This window comes from Rhododendron vialii, chromosome 6a, assembly GCF_030253575.1.
Source record: "Rhododendron vialii isolate Sample 1 chromosome 6a, ASM3025357v1".
Classification (NCBI taxonomy): Eukaryota; Viridiplantae; Streptophyta; class Magnoliopsida; order Ericales; family Ericaceae; genus Rhododendron; species Rhododendron vialii.
Window position 1 is genome coordinate 8,779,235 of NC_080562.1, and position 27,655 is coordinate 8,806,889.

Sequence of the window (27,655 nt, forward strand, 5' to 3'; positions counted from 1 at the left end):
CCAAAACTCATTGTGTAATGGCTAATAAAGCTGGAGTAGAATGTGCCCAAAGGAAAAAGGAATGGTTCAGGGATGTGCGAGTCCAGAAAGGCTTGGTTATTCCTTTGCTGATGTTGTTACCTGTTTGAAGCAGAGCCAACCCTATTAGACCATTGGTAAAGGCTTGTGATGAAGGAGTTGAATGGTTACACGACAGGACCCCAATTGGAAGACTTCATTCGCCAAGAAATTAAATGTGGCGGTCTTGAGGAAGCTTTTAGCGGTGAAGGGATATCATACATTCAATCGAGAGAAATGGGGGAAAATTTGGTTCTTCTGACCTTCGCTTCTTCGGAGGCACATGTTGGCAATGTTAGAAGAAGCTAGTTTGTGAGTAGCAACAACTTTTTCACTCACATATTTATTAACAACTTATTCAGTAGTGAAAATAACTTGACATTTCTCACTAACTTATTCACTACCAAAAACAACTAACAACTTTTCAACAACAAAAGAAATTCTCCAAGTTTTTCCTCGGTGGAAACACCACCTTAATTGATATGTAAGAGTAAATTGACCTCATGGCCAACTATGGAAAAGAGAATGAAAAACACCCAAAATGCTGAATGCTCTCTTTGATTTTGTGTGTAGATAATGAGAAATTTTGTTTGATCGTAAAATCCCGCCGAAGGCATGTGGGTTACATTACAACGTACTCTATTCTCGGACATTGGCCTTTGTTGGTCATAGGCAAAAGGTCAGAAAATACTCCATTAGAGAAGATGTTGGAGTTTCGTCTCGACTATTGATCTCTAGAGGCGAATCGGGGGCGTGTTATGCCCGACCGTCTGTCTCGACAATCGATGGTCCAGATTTAAAAAAAAAAATCTTCCAGATAAAATGTTTAACTCTTCTCCGGAAAAATTCTTTTAAAATCTGAACCATTCAAAACACTTTTGGACCTGTTGAGATTGCACAGCACGGCCCATGTAATGTTCAAGAAACTTCATGAAAAATCAGTAAATTGATGTAAACGAATTCAAAACAACCCATTAAGTAATTTTTTTAATGAGCAATAATCCTTGAATCTGTACTAATTAAAAAGGACCGCACAAAATCGAATCTATACCAGTAATGCTACACACACAGCATTTATGCACAGATTTTATGCACAGATTTGTTGTGGGGCTCACTACGGATTCCACACAAATAATCCGAGTTGTTCATTAAATGTAAAACATTTTTTCAAGGGCCTCCGCGAAAAATCAGCTCAATCCGATACTTACAGATGCTCGATTCAATCATTTAACTTTTCATTCGAATTTCAGGATATTGAAAAGTTAGATGATTAAATCAAGTACTTATAGGTATCGGATTGAGCTGATTTTTCGCGGAGGCCCTTGAAAAAATGTTTTACATTTAATGAACGGCTCGGATTATTTGTGTGGGATCCGTAGTGGGCCCCACAACAAATCTGTGCATAAATGTTGTGTGTGTAGCATTACTGAATCTATACTTACCACTCCCATTTCTAAATGAGTCCTTCTACCACCACACTCATTTATACACCCATTCACACACCCATATTCATAACAAAGGTGGAGCCCGCACACACTACACACCCAGTGTGTGGGCCCCACCCTTGTTGTGAGTGTGTGAATGGGTGTGTAAATGGATGTGGTGTTAGAATTATTGTTAATGGAGTACTACTTGGTTATACATAGTGTTAGTTATCTGTTAAACTTGGACCCCGTTTCCACCAAGGTTTTTGGGAAAAAATTTGGGTCATTTTACCATCTCGTTCACACTAATTAACAAATTTTTAGCTTCTTGTTTATTAACTAACAACTTGTCAACAATAACTTCTTTCTCAACAACTTTTTCACTTACATACCATCTACAACTTATTCACTACCGGAAATAACTTGAAATTTTCTCAACAACTTATTTACTATCGAAAACACATAACAACTTGATTGCTATAAATTCTTTTTGAACAACTTATTTACGCCCGAAAACGCCCTATGCAGCAACTCTCTCTCTCTGCATATGTGTTATAAGCTGGGAAAATTCTTGTATAATATATTACTTTTCTTAATCTAAAATGAGCAGAATAATCATTATTCCTACTTTAGCATTTCAGGTACTTTAATTGGTTGGTTAGCATTGGGAGGGGTTTGGGTTGTTGTAACCACATGGCGGAGACTAAACTGCATAGCCCCATGGCGGAGACTAAACTGCATAGCCCCATTTCAGAAACTGGAATAAATACTTATTTTTTAAAAAGGCAATTTCAAGTTCAAAAATCATGTATTTACGCAAATATTTTTTCTAACAATATAAATCTTGTTTGATAGATCTCATTGAGATCTTTTAAATGGTGCAAAAAATAAAAAAGTTAATATTCATTTACATTATTTTTGAGCTTGAAAATATGAAATAAACTGTTTATTTTTTAAAAAGATTTCTGAAACGGGACCTGAGTACTTTCGTTGTTTTCTTGTGTCCCCCTGCAGTCACGTTCATATAATACTCCTACTAATATTAATATGGTTTGATTGGATACTATTTGGATTAGAACAAAAGTGAAAGAATGGCATCCCATCCCCCACTCCCACCCCATCTACCTTTTCTATGTCTTCTACCCAAGAGTAGGCTTCATGTGCTTGGACTTGTTTAATTAAAACCCAAGTCCCCCTTTTCCTACTTCTTGATTCTAACTGTTAGCTGCATCATCAAACTCCTGCAAATTATTATGCTTTCAGCGTTATATTACATCAGAAAAAATAGCATTGTCCAATGTGTACCGACACGAACACGGACATGCGATACAACACCAAAACCTCGACAAGTAAGTCACCAAAGCTTGGAGGACACAACGAAGTTCAGCAAACGCTAAGGAATATCCTGTTTTGTCACATTTATTACAGTATAATTTACTATAGCCTCAAGTATTTTGGGGGGAAAAACACTTTGTCGTTCACAGGTGTGTCTAAATCAATCAAAATCGTCTATCACACGAAAAGAAGACTCCACGAGTGTCAATATAGTGTGTTATATAGTGCTTTGAGAGTATCCTAACATGTGAATGAAAATAATTGTAAAAAGATAAGACACTTCTTTTATGATTCTCAAACGCGTGTCTAGAGAGTCTCTGAATCCGTCAAGTACCCGATACCGATACATAACCTACAGTGAAGTGTCTGTGCTACATAGCACAGAAAAGGGCACAATGCTAATTGGAAAGCAACATGGGAATGAACTTTCTCACACATGTTATCATGATTTTTTCCAACACTATGATCTAAGGTCCTCTGCACCTGAACAGGTAGTTGTTCAGCAGATTATTTTATCCTGCAAAGATTCAAAAGTTGATCAAGTAACATTAAAGTTTTGTCTGAGTGTTCCTGACCATCCAATCTAAGAATACACATACAAATATACATCTTTACATATATTAAAGAAAACAAATTAAAGTAGCGATCCCCAATAGAAAAGGGTTAGAACCCAAGAGGCAATTAAAAGGGTTCGAATGATGAGGATATAGGTACCAAAAATGCCCTTAATAAACAGCTACAAAAACAAGGGAGATGAGAGTTTTAGAGGTCAGTTTGAAAAGCAAAACATATGATTAACATTGAACTAGGAGGAGAGAAAAAACCAGGAAACCTTTGTTCTGTGGCTTCAGCTCAGGACTACAGCCATGAAACCTAAGGTAATAAAGAGTCCAAATATGAATTCACTGATCATTTTCTTCTCCTGATGAAAAGAATTGAAATAATGAACTTGATTCCTGATAAAATATATGCAGATTACATTCAACGTCAAATTTAACCATTTTTTGACTAATAATTTACAATATACTCAACAGAACTAAAGCCCCTTATCCAAGTGAGTCAAGTGACCCCAAGTCTAAAATATACAAGAGGGCAAGGGAGAAACAGCATACAACAATAAAAGGGGAAAACCACTGCCTCTCAAGCTCCATGTCTGACTAGCATTTTCTTTTCCTCGATAGTGGTAACCAGACATTTTATGTAGTTCTACAGGTTCACTGGAGGACTTCCCTGCATTTTACAACTGGCAAGTAACTAATCTTCTAAGAATGAAAAGGTTTAGCAAGAAAGCACCGGTGTAAAGTACGGAGTTTTTATTCATTGAGATCAACAAATACACACAATCTCAACGATTGGCTACCCTTAATAAACGTGACAAAAAAAAAAGGACTTTTTGAACTAAATACAAATTACAAGGGGACTTTTTGAACTACATTTCAGGACTGCTTTAATGCATCTGAGGAACCTAGAACGAAGGCTTCTTGTTTTCACTGAAAAAAGACAAAAACAAAAACAACAATTTGGCATCACCCCCTTCCCCATACCTCTCACCCTCCCATGGCTTCTATATTAACAAAGAAACCCATGGGTGGCTGTTGCTTTATTTTAATTGTAGCATAATTTTTCACCTTCTTTTATGTCTCGATTGTTGGGGCGGCGGAAGAGCCTTAGGATGTTGGCCCACCGTCACGTGGGGCGCCCTTTGTTGTCTGATTCAAGGAATTACATTAGGCCATCGAAAGTACTCGAAAATGAGTTCGCTAACTAGATTCCTATTGTCAAGACTGGGATTGTTGACATTCAAACATTCATGCGCACATGAAGTCTCTACATTATTGTCGAGAAGAGGAATTATAATTGGCTATGTCCAGCTATTGTTTGTTGGTAAATTGTAAAATCCAAACTTTGGGCTAAAATTTTGTCACTACATCCTAAATTGGATTTGGTGCTCTTGATCTATCATCAGGGGCACCCCTATTTTCTGCCGTACTCAGTTCACCGGGGTGAAGTATCACACCCTTGGCGATTTTACAGGACGCTCAACGAGGATTTCAAGAAATCGTGTCCCATTTTATTTTCAGAGCGCTTCGAAGATTTACAGCTGATGGACTTGGCAATGAGCTCGGGTCATGGCTTCTTTGGGGCACCAATTATAGACCGGAGCGCGCGAGGCATACTTCACTAATTTTGAGGGGTATGCTACTTTCGTTGTACCGATACGCTATTGTAGGATGATTCCTAATTGGTGACGCAACCGCAATGAGGTGTTTTCAAATCGTGATATGTATCATGTATCATTTTTTCATTTGTATAGATCGTATTGGAATTCGTATTGCATATCTTAAATATTGTTGAAAGAGTATGAGTTTCTATTGTTTAGTTGGACAAGAGATTTTGGTAAGATGGAGAATACTAAAGACAAGGGTATGGAATGAGAGTATTTGTATTACACTTGAACTCGAACCTTTTTTTTTTGGGTGAGTTACATTTTTATACTACTCCATGGAAGGCTCTAGTATTAAGATATTTTCATACAAGATAAATTTCGAAGTAATTCTAGAATTACCCATGTAACTAATTTTCACAAAAAGCTCTAGATATTTTACAAGAATATTGTAGAGCTTCTTGAGTAATGATTTTGTTATGTTACTTTCAGAAGGAATGTCTTGAGTTTGTGCTGCCCTCTATTCATGGAAAAACGTAAGGTATTGAACACCTGTTTGAGGTGTCAAGGAATTTTTCGGTGAGCATAGACTTATATAAGCCTTATGCCGTATGCTTAAAAGATTAAACAAGTATCTCTCTGTTGGATAGAAACTTCATAGGTTCTAATAAACAAAGGGGTGTACGCATTGCAAGCTCTTGCCTATGCGGGGTTTTGCCTATGCGGGGTCTTGAGAAGGGTTAATGTTCCAAAGCCTTATCCCTGCTATACAAGCAGAGATGTTTCTGTTATACTAGAACCTGCGACGTTCTGGTCATAATGGCACAAGTTTGTTATTGTGCCACCCTACAACGCAAGCAAAGTTGTTTTTGCAACTAGAATCCATGACCTTCTGGCTACAATGGCACAACTTCATCACCGTCCCAGGTGGTCCGCCTTCTAAATAGGTTACTTTTACAGTTAGAAATTTTGTTTTTACTTTTTTGTTGGTCAATTCAAGACCCGTGCGTACGAACCTTAATTGTTTCAAATACAAGAACATACAAATCAAGCTTGTACGTTTTGGGTCTCAGAACCCCTTCGCACCATCCCCAATAAATTTTCTCTATCTGTCTTTCTTCATTTATTACTCTCAAAAGCCTCAATCAAAACCTAAACCGAACAGGGTAGAATTACTAATACAGGAACGAGTTTTTTCTCTTTTTTTTTTTTTTTTTGCATTTATCCCTTAAACTATCCATATTTTTTCTACTTAGTCCATAAACTACTAATTTGACGAATTTACCCCCTCACATTTCGAATTGCATCACATGTGGTCCAATCGTTAACGGTGGTCAAAATTTCGGATTGCAGTTGTTATGAATATTAATTGGGAGCTCTTACCTCGCAAAAGTCTCTTCTATTATCTTAAATAGCGAGTGGAAATGGTCTATGCTGAGTGGAAATGGCCTAGGCAAATAATTAAGTGTGGCCATCCAACTTGTACAAATCACATCATGTGAATCATGTCACTAAATGTCATGATGTGTTTCTTGACAAATGTTCAGACTAAATAGGTATGCATGTAAGGTTGACAATTTTAAAATGTATGTCAAGTGATTTTCTATCTGTCTTTCTTCACTTATTACTTTCAAAACCTAAACCGAACAGGATAGACTTACTAATATATGAACGAGTTTTTTCTCTTTTTTTTATTTTTGCATTTATCCCTTAAACTATTCATATTTTTTCTTCTTAGTCCATAAACTAATAATTTGGCGAATTTACCCCCTGACCTGACATTTCGGATTGCATCCCATGTGGTCCAATCATTAATGGTGGTCAAAATTTTGGATGAAAAGTTAGGACGTGCCAATCACGTGCAAGCAGAACCCAAATTGAAGGACTCAGGAGGGAAATCGCCATTTCAATCCTCACGAAATATACACCCACCTCTGTACCCTATTTTCACACCTGCTCCGCCACCTCCCACCATCCCCCAGGCTCCACCCACCTATGTTATAGTATTTAAGTTCACTATGCACCCTGCTCTCTTCAAAAAAAAAAAAAAAACTATGCACCCTGCTGGACGGTTGGACGAGAGCGTGGTAGCGGGCAACTATGGCTCTGAAACGTACTGCATCATGTGTCCAAAAATTGAGAATGTCTTCTTTACGGATGTTTTCGTGAAAATGGATTTACGGAGGTGAATCTCACCTGTCCAAAGTGGTTTGGACGGTCCAGATTTTAAAAGTTCCATTAAAATCCGGACAGTCCAAAACACTTTTGGACGGTCGCAATTGATTGTTGTTGTAAAGAACTGAGTCATGAATAAGTTTCTCTCCCAAAAATTATATCTGTATGGTTCATCTTATGGAGCTCAAAAAGTAGATGATCTATACAAAAAAAAAATAAGTTTGTCAGATATTAATAATTTAATGACATGTTTTAAGCTTGTTGTTTGGTTCGAAATGTGTCATATAATGGGCCTTTTGGTTTGATTTTCTTCTAACCAGTTCCAGTGTTTTTGTTTTTTCCTTTGTCGCAATGGTAGAGTTAATGGGTATGTGATTAGTGAATTACCGTAGCAGGCCAGGCCAATATTGTTCCATCAAGTTGAACCTGAGACCTCCCCGTGAATTCTAAACAGTCCCCCCCCCCCCCCCCCGGCCGCTTGGGCTATAGCCGTAGGTCTAAACAGTTAGTCGGTTACAATCATTTGAGATTTCTTTCCTAAGTGCTCGTGTTGGGTTCTGTTTTGAGAAAACAATTGTTTAGGTTTGGTGCAACCCAACATGCATGCTTCGATCTCCGACGCCAATAGGCCGTAGCTGGGCCTTTAAATCGGGCTGTAGCAAATGACGAGAAAGCACATTTGGTCGATCAAAGAGGAGAGCTCATAAGAAGAGACATGAGCTCAACCTCATTGACAGACTTGCTCTTTGTCAATGACATTATTACTTACAATAAGTAGGCTGTCAAGAATTAACAGATCAAAACACCATCTTTTGTTACTACCGAATCTAGTTTGAGTTAAGTGAATTGCATATACGTTTGTGTTACCCTGGAAAGGGTCCTAAACCGGCTTCCACATAATTTCACTTCAAAGAATGAATGTGGCTCACTCGGATTGCAGCATCTTTCGATATTAGCAACAGATCGAATTGCTCGCATTGAAGTGACAGTCATATCACTCTTTGATACTCCCTCCGTTTCAAAATGAGTGACCTTTTTAGGACTCCGTGTCATTTTAAAATGCTTATTATGTCTTTCGATATATGAAATTTTATGTGATTTTGAAAACTTTTTTTAATGGGACTAATTAAAATCAATCAAACAAGATCCATAGTGCATATTTTTTAACATTCATATTGAAATATATAAACAATTGAAAATGACACATTTTTCCAAAAAGGTCACTCATTTTGGAACGGAGAGAATAGTAATAAGATTAAAGATAACTAATCGTCAAAATAGTTAAAATAGATGGTAAAAACATGACTAAAATTCCATATAAACGCAAGCCATGACATTGACAGAACAAACTTCATATACTTTATTACAAATTCGGAACTGCGAGATTGTTGAAAATAGAGTGATTATTCCTTTGTAGAAGCATTGTAAATTCTCCACACTGTCCCACTGTAGCTTATACTGCATCCTTTTTTCTTTTTCTTTTTTTAAAAATCTATTCTACTGCATCCTTCACTTATACTGCTTTCCTTCTTTACAACCGGTATCTACCCTATCCAACACTAGGTGAAAAGTTGAAGAAAGAAATCTAAGAGAATTTTTATCTTGTTTGGTTCAACTACCATTTCATCTCATTTTTCTCTCTACACATTTCTCAATACCTTTTTCTCTATCTCTCTCTACTCATTACCACTCATTACATCAAAAATAACTTTCAAAAAGTTGAACTAAACAAGGTGTTTGTTTTTCAAATTTTTTATTTTGATGACTCTCAAGCTTCTGCTTGAGTTTATACTCATCTCAACTAATTTGGAGAATCAATCCCATCGCCTAATAGCTAGTCAAGTCGCTCCGTATGATATACCATTGTCATAGTTGGAGGACTACGAAGGTCGAAGGGATTGGATTAACTTCATCCATTCATAACATTATTCAGAAAAACTTATACCATTGTCCATTCATAACAATGCTTTGTTTGGATTGGAGCTTGAAATTTTTTTTGGAAAATAGTAGGGGTAATAAGAGGAGAGAGATAGAGAGAGAAATATTGAAAATAGAGAGAATCTATGGGGAATTTTTTTGGAAAATTCTTTTTGACTTGTGAAAAGAACAAGGCAAGATTGATCCTTTAATATTGAATTAGATTCAAATATTGCAACCGCCTTTAGGGCTTTTTACTAGGGTTGTTCAAGAAAAATCGAGAACTGTGAAACTGGACCAGACCGATCCAATCCGTGACTTTTGGATTGGATCCGTGGATTAATGGTCCGGACATGGATTTGAAAATTAAAAAATTGTGAGATATGGTTTGGTCCACGGATTTTCATTATGAAATCGTGGATTAACCGAACCGGACCGTGAAATATTTAAAAATAAAAAATATATGTGTGTGTGTGTAATATTTAGTAAATAATTATAAGTTTTACCAATTGTCATAATTTTTTCAGCAATTTTTTCATAATGTGATACTATATTGTAACAATAGATAACCTCATGTGGTAAAGTGTATTTCATTCCTATGGGGGGGGGAAATTTCGTGTATGTTGTGTTGTACTAATTTGGAATTCTGGATAATATTTGTGTATTTTTTACCTCATTTGGTTGCTACCTTGCTGGATGTAATGACAGATTGTAATACTTGTTTTTTTGTTGGCAAGAATTTGATCTTTTTTTTTTATTTGCAATTTAGTGATTATGAAATCTAATCCGTGGATAAAATCGGAACTGAACTGTGACTTACCTATTGGATTGGAACCAAACCGTAGGTCTTTTGGTTCGGACACGGATTGTATTTTCTAAAAATCATAACTCGTTGATTAGGATTGGATTCATAGCAATCCGGTCCAATCCGGACCACGGACAGCCCTACTTCTTACCACTAGGAACAAAAAATTGCACCTTAATTCCCATTAGGGTATAACACTCTTTTTATTTACCACTAAGTCTAGACATGTGTTGAGAACGTTAAAGAACTAATTACCACTAAGTCTAGGCATGTACTAGGAATGTTCTTAGAACTAATAACGTGTAAGAATGAATTACCTCTAAGTCTAGGCATGTGTTGAGAATGTTCTCAGAATTAAAAATATCTGAGAATGAATTACATCTTAAGTCTAGGCGCGTGCTGAGAATATTTTCAGTGTGCTGAGAACGTATGAGAATTTTTCTCAGAATTGAGAACATCTGAGAATGAATTATCACCACTAAGTCTAGGTGTGTACTCATAACGTTCTCAGAGTTGTTAACATACTCAACTCTGAAATATTCAAAGTTGAGAATAGGCGTGTGCTGAGAACGTTCTTAGCTTTGAAATATCCAGAGCTGAGTATTACCATTAAGTCTACGCATGTGCTGAAAACGTTCTCAACTATCAACGTCAATTGTCAACGCTGATATTTTATCAACAGTCATCAATAGTGGTGGAAGAGTATTTTTAGTATAAAATTTTGACTCACCTTATGGGTGTATTTAATAATTTAGACCTGACCCGGTGAAAATTACTTTGGATTTTCTGCTTCTTTTCCGACTTCCCTACGTCGATCCCTCCACCAGCAGCCATTTCTCGTAGTTGTATTACCATAAGTTGTGTACGACTACGAAACCAAATATCCAGCTCAGCTCAATTACGTAACGAACGCTTTTTGACAAGTATTTGCCGCCACTTAAGTCTTGAACAGTTCTTCAAGACATTTGAAACAATCCCCCCAATAAGAACGAAAAAGTTCCAGCTAGGGGTGATTTCAGTTCGGTTCGGGGTGAAATTTCCGAAAACCGATTCAATTCGGTCCAAATATATTCAGGACCGATCCCGACCAAAGTTGAGTTCGGTTCAGTTCAGTGTGAGTTCGGTTCAATCGAAGATTTCAATCCGCCCGAACTATTAAATTTTTATTTAATTTAAAGTGTATATATGTAATATATATATATATATATATATTATGTATTTTTTAATACTATAAAATATATAGTTGATCGGTTCGGTTCGGTCAGGTGAAAGTCACAGGAAACCAAAACCGAACCGATTTCGGTTCGGTCCGGAAAAATTCTGCCATCACCCCGACCGAAAACCGAACCGATCGGTCGGTTTTTTCGGGTTTTTTCAATCTGTCGGTTTTTGTAACATCCCTAGCTCCAACGAATTTACAGTTAGTCGAGCCCATAGAAAGTCCAGCTAAAGCTGATAAATATCACAGTAAATAGCATGAAAAACTCTGAAATGAGAGGAAAACCAAGAACAGTGCCTCATGTTTTCTAATTGAAGAACATCACATTAGCTAAAATCTCCTTACCTGTATACAATTCAGCAAGTAGTACAAGCCCCCTATAAAATGTTACATCTGCTGCAACATTTTGCAAATCTTACCTTGTTACACATAACCAAGTATACCACTCTTGGTGTAATATTGAAACTACACGAAATAATGCCTTGGAAGGATATCACAAAAGCATGTACTCGACACACGAAACATATGGAACGTAATACATGGAATGTATTTCACTTCAAAATACATATCAGATTGGGCTGTTGAGGGATTACTCCTTCGGAGGAAAGATGTCCACGCAAAAGCGAATATTGAAAGCAAAGCTAACCTTATTTCCGGAGTGTTTCTCATGGTCCCAGTCTATAAGGACCTTCACCCATGTAGTGTCCTTCCATATAGAGGGCTGCGTTCTGAGGGTGAAGGCCGTCCATTACCATAAACTGCATGTCTTCGGAAGGTTTCCAGTGCCGTTTCCTTTGGTTGATGAACCAATTATTGATTTGTTTCTGGTCCAAACCAGTTGATTCAGCCAAGGCCACCTTCTCTGTCTCCTGTACAATTATCATTACAAACCCAATATTAATATCCGAGTGACATACAAACAAGAAATAAGAAAATCCCACAAAATCAACAATAACAAAACCCATTTAGTCTCCAACCATTGAGGATATGGGCAGGGAAGGATTGAAGACAAACCAAGTTTTTGGCAATATATGCACAAAGTGGTTGCTCTCAAAATACCACTAAAACAGTGGCCCCCCATACCTCCAAGAACCGAGGAGCCAAATGGACGTTTTGCTGCTGAACCATACTGCCGAATCAAAGTCGAAAGGCATCAGGGAGGGCAGGCCTAAAGACTCAGATCAATTTTTATACACATTACCATACTTCCTTCATTTCTAGTCCAGAGCATCAGAAAGCACAACAAAAATCCCACAAAAAGAAAAAGAAATTTTAATAGGAGGATTTTCTCCAACTGTAGGTAACCCCTTATTGCCAATGACGTGGCAGCCTATGCAATAATCCTGTATTACGTAATTTATGTGAATATCATAACATATGTGAATATTGCGAAAGTAGTTAAAAGTCAAACATATTGGAAACACATTCTCAAATGCCTTTTAAGGGGTCGTTTGTCTTACTAGACATGAGCATCGGATTGGACTACATTCATGACCAGATATCCAATGTCTGATTAAAATATTTACGACCTGGATTAGAAACCTTTTTTTTTTTTGGATCAGCGGATTAGAGACATGTCGTGAGATATAATCCCACAAAGTGTGGAATATATAATATCTCCTGGGCTGTGGTCTATTAATCAGATCGCTATTAATCGGTGAGATTGTATATTTATTGGGACTCTATTTGCCTTCGCAATTACTCCCATCGAACAAAAGAGTCCTAAACGTACATCGTTGTAGGACAGATTGATAGTTCCATGTCTGCGGCATACAAAGGTACCCGGTGATTCTTAAAATCCAGGAGGAACAACTCCTCCTCTTAGCATTTTTCCTTTACCACAGATGTGACATTGATGCATTGTCCATTCAAGATGGACCACCACTTAGGTCCCTGGGATAAAATGACGGGGACAACTCATTTGAATTCAAATGTATGTAAAGTTTATAAGTATTAAATTTTGACGTTATGCAATTAAGAAGCACTCCTCAAGAAATAATCAGCAAATCTAAGAAACTAGCTTCATAAGAAGTTCTGAAGAGATTAGAAAACTTGAACAGGGCGAGGGTATACCGAAGGGTAAGGCCATTTGTAGTGCAACTCCCACCAACTGAGCAGCTTTTGCCTCGCGTCTTTGGGCAGTTTCCCTTTCTTCTTTTTCTTGGAAAGCTCTTGCTTGAGACTACTCAAGTACCCACTATACTTCCTCAGCAGGTGGTTCTTGAGTTCCCGATCTTCAGCGCGTGGATCTATCTCCGGCAGTTCAGTTTCGCCACCGCTGTTGTCTTGATCCTCGTCGGATGAAACACCACCTTCGCACTTCTCATCTGTGCAACCACGGTTTGAAATAGGTAACGAGAAAACTAATTAAGTTCTCAGCATGGATATTATTTAGAACACATTATGGAGTAATAATTGCCATATTATCCTCCACCTAGATGGAGGAGGTTAACTAGACCGATCGCAAAAGGTAATCAACGGTCTTTTGGATGAGATTGTAACCCACAATGTTTTAAATGGCGCTTGGCGGTAGTCGGGCGGAGACCCACCTCCAAGCGCCAAGCTGCCTAGACGGCGCCAAGCAATTCGGCAGAATTTTTTTTTTTTAATAAATCATTATCCAATCAAACTATATTCCATGTATCCATAATGCAAACAAACCCAAATGAAATTAAGTAGTAGCAACTAGCAAATAAGTTGAATAAGACAATAAGTAGCAGGGTTTCGCTCACCTCCCTCGTATTATTTTTTATATATATATTTTTTTAGGCCGTCAAAGACCTCTAAAGACGCCGCCGCCGCCGCCAAGACTGCCAAGGCGGCCGCGGCCACCAAACACCGCCAAACCTCCCTGGGCACCAAATCAAACGCCAAGGGCTATTGGCGTGGCGGTAAGACACCTCCAAGCACCTAGGCGGCTTAGAACGCAAGTAACCTAAATTGTCTTTTGAATGCAAATACCAATGATGTGAGAATTGAATAAACCATAAAGATTTTTCTGCTGAAGGAAATAAAGTTTTAAAAAAGTAAACTTCAAAACAAGGACATTGGAATAATTAATAGAGCTCATAAACCAACTATCATTCTTTAAATTACCCAAAAAAAAAACAATTCTCATTCACCCCTCGCGCTCCATGACCATACCTAATGTCATCAGATTTTGCATCATTTCCAATTCCCTAGATCTTAGGTACATTTTCTCAAACCATACCATCTTATATACCAATATTAACAAAGTAAAATAATAGCAGTCTCTTTTCCCATCTCTATCTTTTAATTTCGACATTACCCTTAGGATAAAAACATGTTGTATTAACACATTTAGCGCATGGCAAACTTCCTGAGAACCATACAACCATCTCCAGGCTTCAAAGATAACTAGGCAACCAAATTCATGCAAATATTACAAAAGGCAGTACATTGACAGATACTTGAATAGAGAGAAGTTAAGGCATAGCAAGAAGATGAGGAAATATAGGAGACATTATGTCCCTCAGTCATGACAATTGTAAGCGATTATGGGACCATCGCATGAAATTAGTATTTGTTGATCATGTAAATACTCTCTCTCTCTCTCTCTCTCTCTCTCTCTCTCTCTCTCTCTCTCTCTCTCTCTATATATATATATATATATATATATAAATACTCTCTCTCTCTCTCTCTACATATATATATAGATAGAGAGAGAGAGAGAGAGAGATACTCTATATAGATATATATATATATATATGAGAGAGAGATACTCTATATATATATATATATATATATAGAGAGAGAGAGAGAGAGAGATACTCTATATATATATATATATATATATATATATATATATATATATATATATATATATAGAGAGAGAGAGAGAGAGAGAGTATTTACATGATCAACAAATACTAATTTCATGCGATGATATATATATCTTCCACGCTTTAAGATTTGAGACAATTGACTTAAAGAAACGTTATTAGGGGAACACGTCGAAGTCACTTAGACAAGTTAACCATCACCAACTTGTAAGTTCTCTTTTTCTTGTCTACTACAAGGTAGTGCGATTACAAAGCATACCGTTCGTTTTCTCATAAACACCCTTAACAACCCCCTTAAGAATCTTTCCTTCATCATAGATACAATGCTAAATATAAAGTACCCAAAACTTGCAGTTAAATCTTAATCACATTTTTTTTGCCTACTTTCACTCGTTCAATTTTGTTCCACAGAGACAGATACTCCGTTGACTGAAAGTTTGTAAGTTCAGTAAGAACTAAGTTTCTAGTGGGGATGCTGCATTTCCAAACTAGCAAGTTTATGAGCCAAGCTAAGCAGCCAGACACAACGGGAAGAAGCATTACACAAAGTATGGTATCATCCTCACATCCCCAACCATACCATAGCCGAAAAGGCTAGGCAAAGGTTATGTACAAATTTGGAACATATTTGGGGTATAAAGTTATTGAACTAAATACCAATTACCTCCAATCAATTGGAACGCCTTTCACGACTAAAGCGTCAAATCAAGTGAGCTCATGACGATTAATGAGGATGATTAGCTCGTAGAAATTACGAGAAATGAAAAAGTTATCCTCCGGATCTTAGTTGTCAGATCATCAAGAGGAGTTGAGTAAAATAATTATAATGAATTGTCCCCATTTTTACTCTGCAAGGAGATAGGATAAAGGTCACTCTGACATCATCATTCTTCTCTCCTTCATGTTTGTAAGATGGAAAAAATGATAACCAAACAGTGCAACGAATTAGTTCAATTTTTACACTACCTAGCCACTATAGCTATTTCTTGTTTGGAACAAAACGGCGTCTCTAATGGTTACTACTACAACATAAGAAACTTATCAAGACTATTATATATTTAAGCATACGATCAAGTACAGCTCCCAAAGTTTATTGATTCTTACACAAGCATTTATATCCAACGTGATGTGGATAGGACACATGAGAAGTATATTTAGCACGTTTATTAGATAAGAGAGCAATTTGAATCTCCAACCAATAAACAAAAAGTGTTCACATAACAATCTGCCCAGAAAGTACTTGAATTTCAAGAGGCCTACACTACATCTGATTAAATGAACAGCATTTCCCATAGAGAGTAGTACTTGAATTAAAATTAAGCTTTCAGTTGGGAAAGAGTACTTAAAGAATCTAGTATTTATAGCAGCAAGCTAAAAGATACGATAACCACCTATCGATGTCTTAGAGGGCAACATATTGATGCTTCTGAATTTCAAGTCTGAAAGAAATAAGAGAAAAGAACAGATAAACCAGAAAGCATTAAGCGCTAAATAAGTACTTAAAAAGTAATAACCATATAGCAGAACCGGGCTAACTTATCAACCATGTGTCATTTCCAAGTCAGAGTCCCCATGACAAACAAATGCAGATCCACATCTGCTCAGCAATTTTTCTTGGAGTTGGTACTCAAGGGTGCAGGCCTATGTGTGGAAAGCATAAATACCCAAAATGTACAATCTAGTTTGAGGCATTCTCACAGCCTTTTGCGAAAACTACTTTTCATTTCTGAGGGAATAACTTGTAGGGATTGTAATACTAATATATAGCAACCATACAAAATTGGATCTTAGCAAGAAATAATGGTTAGTCATAAGAATGTAAAATAGCAATAGGAAAACTGACAAATAGCAATTTTAGTAATACACCGGAACATATTCGGTTGCTAATTGTCTGAATCTTTGCACAACACTACGGCAGGAAACAAACCTTTTAAAACAACACTCGTTTTTGTGCCTCTCATCCATTAATTTGCATAACGGTTTCGAAAAAATATTAGAGTTCTCTATTGCATTTTACCGAATATAAATTTCTTACCCAGAAAATTGTGGACAACAAGTTAAAATTTGTAGTACTAGACAACAAGTTTCAAAACTGTCAACCAAACAAGTTTATTAAAACTAAATTGTCAACCAAATAAGTTTATTAAAACTTAAGATCCAGAAGAAGATACTGAACATTACAACTCAGCATAAGAAATCAAAATGGGTTTTCTCAAAGAAAAGAGCAAAATATATAGTATTTCGGAGTATGATATGTGTGTGTGTGTATATATATATATATAAATAAATAAATAAAGTGTATAAAAAGAGTAATGTGGCAACAATTCTGACAGGGAGCCGTACAGGCAGGCAACATGGGGTAGCAGTAATTGTAAACCCACTGAAATGAATACTAGCATCCTACAGTATCTTTGTCCATTTTCCAAAGGCCTACTAAACCCACCTACGATCAGTCTATAATAAATTCAAAACCAAAAACAAAAAAACTGTTTTCCAGTCAAAACCAGTCCAAAATCCCAACTACGGCAATCACGACGGGTTTGTTCGTTGGAGGGTCTCAAGTACTTGCCTACGGTCCTCAATAAATTTCTCTATTTATCTCTTTTCGTTCATTACTTTTAAAAACCTCCATCAAACTCAAAACGAACAGAGTTGACAATACCGACCATCGTGTAGACGTATAAAATACCTATTCAATGCAGTAAATGGTATAGATTCCAATGTGGAATACAAGTACCTGCCTTCTCTGCAAGTACATCTTCGTATATACGAACCGTGCACGTACAAAAAAATTTAATTTTGTAACGGTATTTTGGCAATTTTTTTAGGACGTATCATGTGAAAATCTTCGCAAAATTTCACACGATTCAATAGCTGAAAAGCACGGTCCAATATATTATTAAGTAATCCCGAATAATCAATCACGGGAACAAAGGATTTGAGGAGCACATATGATATACTACATCTATACACATGCATGTATCGTCAACATGCACAGCAGTCAGCAGAGATATACTCCCCAAAAAAAACATGCACAGGAGAGAGAGAGAGAGAGAGAGTAAACGAAACCCCCACTCTTAAAAGTAATGATTTTAGTGAAGAAAACTCTAGAGAATTGACAAAAGCTTTACCAAATCTGGGAAAGAGTGAGAAAATCCAATTGTTTCTACACATGCTATAAGATCGTTGTTACTACAACTATTTTAAATCAAGTATCTTTTGCCCAAGATCATATCCCTCGTGAAACGTGATTAGGGTTTTCCCTATACGCCATAGATACAGGTACAGATCTATGGACACGGTGGGAATATTTCTTCCTTAGGCTACCACTACACTGGAAACTGAACAGCCATCAACTGCTGTCCTTTACCAGTAAAGCCCAAAGAAACTAAAATCCATCTCTTGAATCCGAGGCTATCGCTATATTCTCCCTCAAAATAGGTAAAAATAGACTCTCTCTCTCTCTCTCTCTCTCTCTCCAGGAAATTGTAGTGTGTGGACGGGGAGGAGAGAGAAAATACCTGCAGCAGAGGGGAAAATACGGACGGGGGCATTGGTAAGCATGTTGAGTTGGGTTTCGATCCGTCTCATGAATTCCATAGCCTCTTGCAATGGCCTCGTTAGCTCCTCTCTATACTTCACCAGCATATCATAATACGCCTCCTACGATTTAAAAAAAAAAAAACGAAATCATCAAAATTGTGTACCCTCGAAGTGAATTGGCAAAATAATAATAATAATAATAATCGTTTGCGAAAACAATCTTGTCCTAGGTATGTAATTGTAATGATATATTTTTCCCAATGCCATTTATTTGTTGGAAAAAGGGAAATAAATGAATTGGGGAGAGAGAGAGAGAGAGAGAGGAAAAGACGCGTTATTGTGAATGGGGGAAAGGTAAAGGAGATGAAAAGACACATTACCAACGACTGAGCACCATTTAATTTTTTTTCAGAATTAATTCTCTTTTTTTCAAAAAAAAAAAACAGTACAACTCACCATGAACTGATCGAGTTCTGGGTCTTTTGAAGAAGCATCTCTGCAACCGGCTGAAGCTCGTTGCCTTGTCTCAAACTCTTGACGCACGGCCGTCAGCCGCGCCACCACTTCCGGCGGTGCTCCCACCTAGAGAGAGAGAGAGAGTTCAATATATATAAACATCTTCTAATTACTTATATTAGGGTGCCATAACCATATATAAGTATATTACCTTCTGACAATCCATGTAGGCCTCTAAAAGGCTGGAGTAGTGAGGGTGAGCGATGATCTTGGCCTTTATGGCGTCAACGTCGATACTATGACCATTCGGACTCTGATGATCACCAGCTGTTTGATAATGGTATTTCTGGATTAGCAATTGGTGGAGGTGGGAATTAGCAGCGGCGGTCGTCGTACTACTTCCGGCTTCGGTCTTCACGATCGGATGCGCTAACTCTTGCTGGGATTGATCGTGAGAGTAACCCGATTGATGATTGAAATGATGATGGAAACTGTTGCCAGCAGAATTTATATGCATCTGGTGATGATGATTCGAGGCGAGAACTGGGCCTCCGTACAAGAAACTGCTGGTCCCCCTTTGAGCTGTGTCGTTGTCGCTCATCTGCTGATGATTATAACCCTCCATTTCTTCAAACCAAAGCAAAACCCTAAAGCAAGAACTTAACGAAGAAGATGAAGTAGTGAAGGAAACCCTAGAGGGTGGAGGTGGACACTACTACTGCTACTACTGCTACTTATCTAGGTCACAGGAGGAAGACAGAAGAAGCACGAACCCATGATTGGGTTTTAATTGAGTATTAATGGGTCAAAAATTAAATAAAAAACACACAAAAAAAAAATACAAAATTTTATTGGGTTTTTGAGAAAAGAGAAAATTGAAGAGATGGGCAAGAAACAGGTGTGCTGGCTATGGAAGCCTGGATGTGGTATTGGACATGCTATGAAGCAAGGGAGGGGGAGGGTTGCGGCCGGAGTGTTTTTTGGCAGCGGCTCCGTGTTTTGGGAGGTTGACAAGACGTTCTTTGTTTGGAGAATAAAGTAGTAATATTTAGAGAAATTATATAGAAAAAAAAAAGTGGGAGAGATGACCCCAGCAAAAAGATAAGGGTGAAGCCTACTTCCAGTTAGGTTTTCTCTTTCTCTGTTCTTCCTTCTTCTTTATTTGGGTTTTTCTTTTAATTTCTTGCACTTTTAATAAGAAAAATGATTTTCATATTCTCTTTTTTATCTATTTTCACGTCTTTTTTTTTTGGAAAATTGATTTCGCACAGATGTAAGTATACTTTAATAATTTCACGTGAATGCAGGAGAGGAAAATAGAGTGCAAGAATTATTTTTCTAATATTAATAAAGTATATCCCTGTTTGATTTGTTTGAACGATAAAATTTTTATGGTTGCTTGAAGTCCGCATTATGAACAAACATATGGTACAAATGTTGTTAAGCGTTGAGAGGGTGGTTGAGAACCAATTTGCTTTTATGAAAGTAGATTTTTCTATCTATTGCAATCAAAATTTGTAAAAGTGATTGCATTATAATATGTACATAATAGATCTTGAAGATGAATTTGTGCCTCAAATTATAGCCAGAATTCAAGAAATTTCCATGTGGAGGTAATTTTGCATTTTTTTTATTGTCCAATGCACTTTTAAAAATACATTTTGGAAAGAAAGCACGGCCAAACTTGTAAAATGTGAAAAGTGCATAGAGAAATATAAAAGCATCCAAACATGCGCTAAGCAGTAACATTCTAAAAGTTCTGAACTTGATTGAAATCAAACAGAGTAATGTCTTTACTACTACTACTGTTGTGAAAAGCGAATAGGCTTGTAGCTCGATAACATTTTTTCACATCTTTCATATTTTCATGTGAGAGTTTGATTCTTGTTAGGAGCGTAAATGTTTAGTGTGGTGGTTGATATTCTTTGAGCTTGTCCTATCCGTATAACGCTTAGCAGAACCCTTTCTCCATCTTCAAATTACAAGTAGATTAAACATCTATCAACTGAAAAAAAAAAATTTGTGTAGAATACTTTTGGGCTCAAGAATAGAGTAAATGTTGTGTAGAATATTTTTGGGCTCAAGAATAGATCAATATTGTTTCATTTTTTTAATAATTCAGGTATTCGTATCAACGTGCGTGTATGTCGATTAATTCTGGAGGTTCAATCTCATCGCTCATTTGAAGAGAGTCCATTTTTCTTCTTTGGTTTATATTAAAAGGAAATAGACAAGAAAGCAACAAAATATAGAATCTAGCACAGTAGGATATATATATATATATATATACAAAATTTCTTCTCCCTACCATCCAAGAAATTATCATTTGCTTTGAAGAATTATTTTCGCATTCCCTTTTTACTTATTACATTTTCTTTTTGTTTTTGGTGTGTGAAATTACAAAAATAACCTTAAAGGTGTACAAACATCATTTCATTTAGGCAACAACCAAAAGGAAATATTGAAAAGTGAAAGGAAGTTTTGGTAACTTCATCCACTAAAAACAAAAAGAAAAATGTATTTAGTAAAAACGAGAGTGATTTTCGCACTCTCCTTTGCTTTTCTTTATTTTCCTTTACTTTGGGTGCATTCCACTAACTGATGCCTTATTAAGACCATCCACAGTGATATAATCAAAAGTCGATTGTTTTTAAAGTTATCAATGTTAGTACAAAAGATGGCTCACAACGGTATAATCAAATTTAGCAACATCCTTATAAATAATCAAATTTTGGGTTTTGGATAACCAAAACTAGCAACCTTTTTCAATAATCAAAATTTGTGAACTCCACATCACATAAGTTAACTAGTTCCAAAATTTGTGTACAATTGGTATTTTTTCTTCTCTTCTTCACCTACTCTATATCTTATTCACTTCACCCACAAACTATTTATCTTTCTTTCCCTCAAAAAGTGAAGCTCATATTTTTTTATCATCTACAATTCAACTCATCATTGTCAGATTAAGGTATTTCGCTCTTCTTTCTCGTTTCTATTTTTTTCCCCCAAAAAAAATTCAAAATAGGAGAGAAGAAAGTCACCGATTTTTTTCAAAATTAAGAGAGGGAATCAATATATTTTTGTCCAAAAAAAAATGTAAATGGAGGGAAGTGAATGGCAGGAAACAGAGAAGGGAGAAAGAGTGAAATTGTAGTGGACCCTTATTTTGATTATGAACTAGAAGTTCAACATTGGTAAATTTAGCAACCTCTTAGGTGAATAATCAAAAACTGATGTGTTAACTTTTGGTTATCCTTTTTTGATTATACCACTGTAGATGGCCTTATTCGGTTAGCAATCTCAAAAATTTAAGGTTTGATTTTTAGGGTAATGAGTGGAGTGCGAAATTAGGGTAATAATTACATATAAGGGTAATAAGTGGAGAGAGATAAAAAGAGAAATGTGAGTAATGATTGAAAGTGTCGGTAATGAGTGTTTTTAGAGTTGGAAAAAAATTTCCAAGTTACAAACCGAGCAAGGATCGAAATACGGAGTAAGATTTTTTGAAGTAAAAGTAATGTATTGTGAGAGAATAAATTGTCTCGTAAAACGATAAACAAATATTTAAAAAATAAGAACCTTAACAAAACGGGATCTCCAAGATCCAAACAATTTAAACAATAAAAACCTTAGCAAAATGGGATCTCCAAGATCCAAACAAGCAGTAAAAGTTGAGGATTGAGGCGGACAGTAAAAAAATTCGAAGAGAGAATTCTCCCATTCTTGTCGAAAAGAGTAGACCTTTGTGCTTGTGTCGAATGAGTTAGAGCATCTCCAATTAGGGGTGTAAACGAGCCGAGTTGAGCCGAGCTTCGGCAAGCTCGAGCTCGGCTCGTTTACTTAACGAGCCAAAAACTCGAGCTCGAGTCGGCTGGAGCCTTAACGAGCCGAGCCCTGAACAAGCCGAGCTTAGCTATTTACTAAACGAGCCTCTTTAATCGAGCCGAGTATTCCTTAACGAGCCAAGCTTTTGTCGAACGAGCCATTAGTAAACGAGCTCGGCTCACTTACAGCCCTATCTCCAATACATCTCTAAAACTGCAGGACGGAGAATAGATGTTACATATTGAGTGAAGATTTTTTCTTATTCCCTATTTTTTTTTTAAAAAAAAATTGTACTTTATTGGTGAATCTTTTTAGAGGGCCTTGATGTTTTTTTAGAAATTTGATCTCCAAATTGAGTTTCGGGTCTTCAAAAAACTAAGACCACCTCTATTAATAAGAAAATTGATATTCGTGCTATCTTTTTTGATCCAGACGCTCCACTTTGTTTATAAAGTTATTAGTAACTTCACATTGAAAGTAAAACACCTTCATCAAAAAAGTAAGCGCGAATATCAATTCCCAATAAGATAATTGTTACTACAATTTTGAAATGATAATGTCAAAATTATTTTTTTTTTGGTCAAAATTTTAATGCACAAAAAACTTGTACTATGTGTAATGTACAAAATTTTCATGCATTGAAATTCTGATACCGACAAAAATAATTTTAGCACTAAAATTGGAAGGCCAATATCACATCCCAAGATTGGAACGGGGGAAGGTGCTGTGCAGCTTCGTGCTGCACAGCGTGCTGTGCACCCGCCGGCGACGTCTTGCCGGCATCGGTCTGGCGATCAGAGACGTTCACCGCGTAGAGCTCGTCGAGTTCTATGTGTGCGCCAAAAATCAGCTCGATCAAATATCGTTAAGTGTCTCATCCGAACACATATAACTTGAAAAAAATGGATTCAGTGGTTTTGATCCAGTGTTTTGTATCCATTAGGATTTATTTTTTTTCAAGTTATATGCATTCGGATGAGGCACTTAATGATATTTTATCGAGGTGATTTTTGGCGCTCGCGCAGAACTCGATGAGCTCTACGTGGTGAACGTCTCCGATCACTGGACCGATTCCGGCAAGGCGTCACCGGCCGGTGCACAGCACGCTGTGCAGCACAAATCTGCACAGCAGCTTCCCCCGTTCCCCCAAGATTATGTTATGTATAACGGCGTATATATGACCTCATTATATGCATGTCAATTGTACTCACCTGCAGAGAGAGGGAGAGAGAGAGAGAGAGAGGTGTACGAAATTTCAACGGTTAACAGTGTGCAAGTACTGTTTGAGATAACCCATTCTCAGAATAACCACGTGCAGGCAGGGCCAAACGTATCCAGTGATTCCAGTGCAGAGAGAGAGAGAGAGAGAGAGAGATTATAGAGAGACAAGAAGGACGTATACATGGCTGGATTATATGTGACTTGTGTCCCCATCACTCTGGCGGCGACGACGACCACTGGCTCACCGCCATTTCCCTCGACGGTGACTACGGTGGTGTTCCGGATGCGCAGTAAAAAAAAACTTTTGGAAAAAAAAGTTTTTCAAGTTCAAATATAATGAAAATAAAAATTTATTTTTTAATTTTTTTTACACAATTTAAAAGATTTCAATAAGATCTATCAAATAAGATCCATATTAATAAAAAAATTATTTGCATAAACACGTAATTTTTGAACTTGAAAAACTTTTTTTCAAAAAAGAGCTTTAAAAAGAAAGTGAAACACCCTCTGCATTTTTCTATACAACTATCAATGGGTAGCAGAGATGGAGCTAGAATTTTAGGGTAGGAGGAGCGAAAATAAACAATCAATTTTTTTTATGATAAGATTTTTTATCAATGTAAAATTAGGGTTTTCTAAAATTGTACGGGGCGACAGCCCCTATGCTAGCTCTCTCAGGTTCCATTCTTGACGGTACATAAACTATTGCTTTTAATTAAAAACTTTATGTTGTGATTTTCATTTATTTTCTCAACTTCCCACCTCCCAAAAATATGTTTCTCTCAATGATAGAAATAAAAAAATGTTAAGAAACCTTATTCCACTTTCTCATATAAGTACTTGAAAAATAAAGACATATTTTAAACTTAAAAATAATGGCTTACGAAAATAAATTTTCCATTTATTTGCAATGTTTGATAGATCTCATCGAAATCTATCAATCAAGATCTATATTGTATATAAATTTTTATTTCAGTAAGCCTACTATTTTTAAGCTTGAAAATTGCAAATAAGTACTTACTTAAGGGGCAAAACTGGAACACCACCTAAGCATGTTGCTTGTAATATTTAAAACATCAAATTAATTTTAGTGCTTAAATTTTGAATATCTCATAAACCTAGTAAATGCGAAAAAAAAAATTGAATAGAGACAAAAAAAAATAATAATAAGACAAGTGAATTTGTTTTTTTGCCAAAACCCCTAAGGTCAATCAATATCCGAGAGTCTAGCCCAACTATGCGTACACAATTCGGTGAATACCAAATGTACAGCAGCTTGCTTAGGATCTACTTCGGAATCTCATACTAATGATCAGAGTTGATTAATTTGTTTGAAATATTATCTTAAGGGTCCTTGAAAAACTCAGCACATTATTTGATAATGGTCTAATCGATTTATTCAATTTTTATCCCTGAGAAATTTGGGACAAAAATTGATCAAGCTTTTACCCATTTTCAATGAGTTATTTTTTATAAGAATTATTATAATTGAACGACTCTAATCATTTATGTGACCTCAAATTAGGTTTCACACAATCCAATGCACATTTGATGTTGACCAAATTGCGTGCAAATAGTTTCTTTTTCATGAGTATGCATGTTTTGTTTGTTATGGAAACAAAAGAGGAAAAGAAAAACAATACTATTAAGAGTGGAATAAATGTACAAATTATTAGTTGTACTAAAAAAATTGTTTTATTATTCTCTTCTCTATCTCTTATCAAACCAAACAATATTGAAAAGAATTTTCCAGTTTTCCTCACTTTTCTCTTTCTTTCCTCCGTTCCAAATAATGAGTTAATTAAAAAGAGACTATGAATATGTAAATGATACCTACACAGATTTTATACAATGATTTGTGTGGGGCCCACTACAGGTCCCACACAAACGATTCGAACTATTCATTAAATGTAAAATATTTTTTCAAAGATATTCACGAAAATCAGCTCAATCAAATATTTATAGATACTCGATACAATCATCTAAATTTTCATTTAGATTTTAGGTTAATGAAAAATTAGATGATTGGATCGAATATCTATAAGTATCGAATTAAGTTGGCTTTTTGCGTGGGCCCTTAAAAAATTATTTTACATTTAATGAACAGGATCATTTTTTGGGACCCATAGTGGCACAACACAGAATCTGTGTAATCTTGTTATGTGAGTGGCACCACTGTATGCAAAATGTATGAATTACGCTTTTTTAACTGCAGCCTACCATGACCTACTTGATTTCTAGGCCTCATTCTGTTGGAGGAAAATGGGTCATAAGTAGTAGAGAGGGATAAAGGAGTGGAGTTCTGCTATTGGGACCGACGGGTACGACACTAAAATCGTACCGACGGTCACGTTGGACCGTTTTTAGCCATCGGACGGTCGATTTGAGCAGTTCAAAAATTTTTAAAAAAAACCAGGGGGCTCGCGCGGGAATCAACGGCATCCGACGTGCGTAAGTGCTCAATCCAAACACCCCATTTTTTCATATATACAAAAAAAATATGGTGTTTGGATCAAGCACCCTACACAAATAGTGGTGTAAAATTTTCCTTTGAAACTTTTTTCCAAGCAATAATTTTACAATCACACACAAATACTTACACACACATTCACAAAGGGATGAGCTCCATACTCACAAAGGGTGTGAGGCAATTCTGTTTGTAAATATGTGAAAGTGTTGGTCTGTGGTAGTAGCATTCTTGTTTTTACGAGAATGCAACTTTTTATGAAAAAACTTTTCAGAGAGAGAGAGAGAGGAGAAATTATTCGCTGCCCAAGGGCAACACGTGTATTGCCGCCTCCTACCTTTTTTTTTTTTTTTTATCCGCTGCCGCCTCTCACCTTAAATCTACTTATTACATGCGTTTTCTTCTTTCTTGTCCCACTAGACACAGCCTTTTTTCTAAAATTAAGTGTTTCAAATTTCAATCTGTTTGAATGGGTGAGAAGATTTTATTTTTTTTACTCCCTCCGTCCCTTTTTAAATGTCCTGCTTCGTAACTCCAACTTATTAAAAAAACATCATCATTATACCTTTCACATCAACTTTTTCCTCCACTTTCCCTACTTACCCATCATCATTACACTTTTATTCACTAACTTTTCAAAATGGAATCTACTTTTAGGGATAAAATAGACAATTCACCAACTTTTACCCACTAACTTTACAAAATGGACACTTATTAAGGGACAACCCAAAATGGAATACTGGACTGTAATAAAGGGACGGAGGGAGTATCATTTAATTCTAAAGGGTCATAATTAAATTTTGACCATAGGGCTCTCGTTGATTAGCCCTAAAAAAGTCGTAAAATCAAATATCACTTAGGACTAACCAACGAGAGCCCTAGAGTCAAAATTTAATTATGACCCTTTAGAATTAAATGATCAGATAAATAAAATCTTCTCACCCATTCAAACGGATTGAAATTTGGAACACTTATTTTTTCAACCTTCAGTTTATATATTAAAAAATATGGTTAAAAAATTAAGTGTTTCAAATTTCAATCCGTTTGAATGGGTGGGAAGATTTTATTTTTCTTATCATTTAATTCTAAAGGGTCATAATTAAATTTTGACTCTAGAGCTCTCGTTGGTTAATTCTAAGAGATATTTGATTTTACGACTTTCTTAGGGCTAATTAACGAGAGCTCTGTGGTCAAAATTTAATTATGACCCTTTAGAATTAAATGATAAATAAAATAAAATCTTC

The 27,655-nt window shown here is 36.3% G+C and overlaps 1 protein-coding gene and 1 non-coding gene across 2 annotated transcripts; both read right to left on the bottom strand.

The window, feature by feature from the left end:
• Positions 1-11,369: 11,369 nt before the first annotated feature.
• Positions 11,370-20,019, bottom strand: LOC131328864 (homeotic protein knotted-1). Its single transcript, XM_058361822.1, has 5 exons — positions 19,110-20,019; positions 18,899-19,024; positions 18,421-18,562; positions 13,170-13,423; positions 11,370-11,965 (listed from the first exon to the last, which is right to left on the bottom strand). Exons 1-5 carry the CDS (start codon positions 19,521-19,523, stop codon positions 11,762-11,764), a joined length of 1,140 nt encoding a protein of 379 aa, XP_058217805.1. The 5' UTR covers positions 19,524-20,019; the 3' UTR covers positions 11,370-11,761.
• On the bottom strand, positions 12,206-12,313 carry LOC131331656 (small nucleolar RNA snoR100). The gene has a single exon (XR_009201460.1). It is a non-coding gene; the product is annotated as a small nucleolar RNA snoR100 (small nucleolar RNA).
• Positions 20,020-27,655: the final 7,636 nt, after the last annotated feature.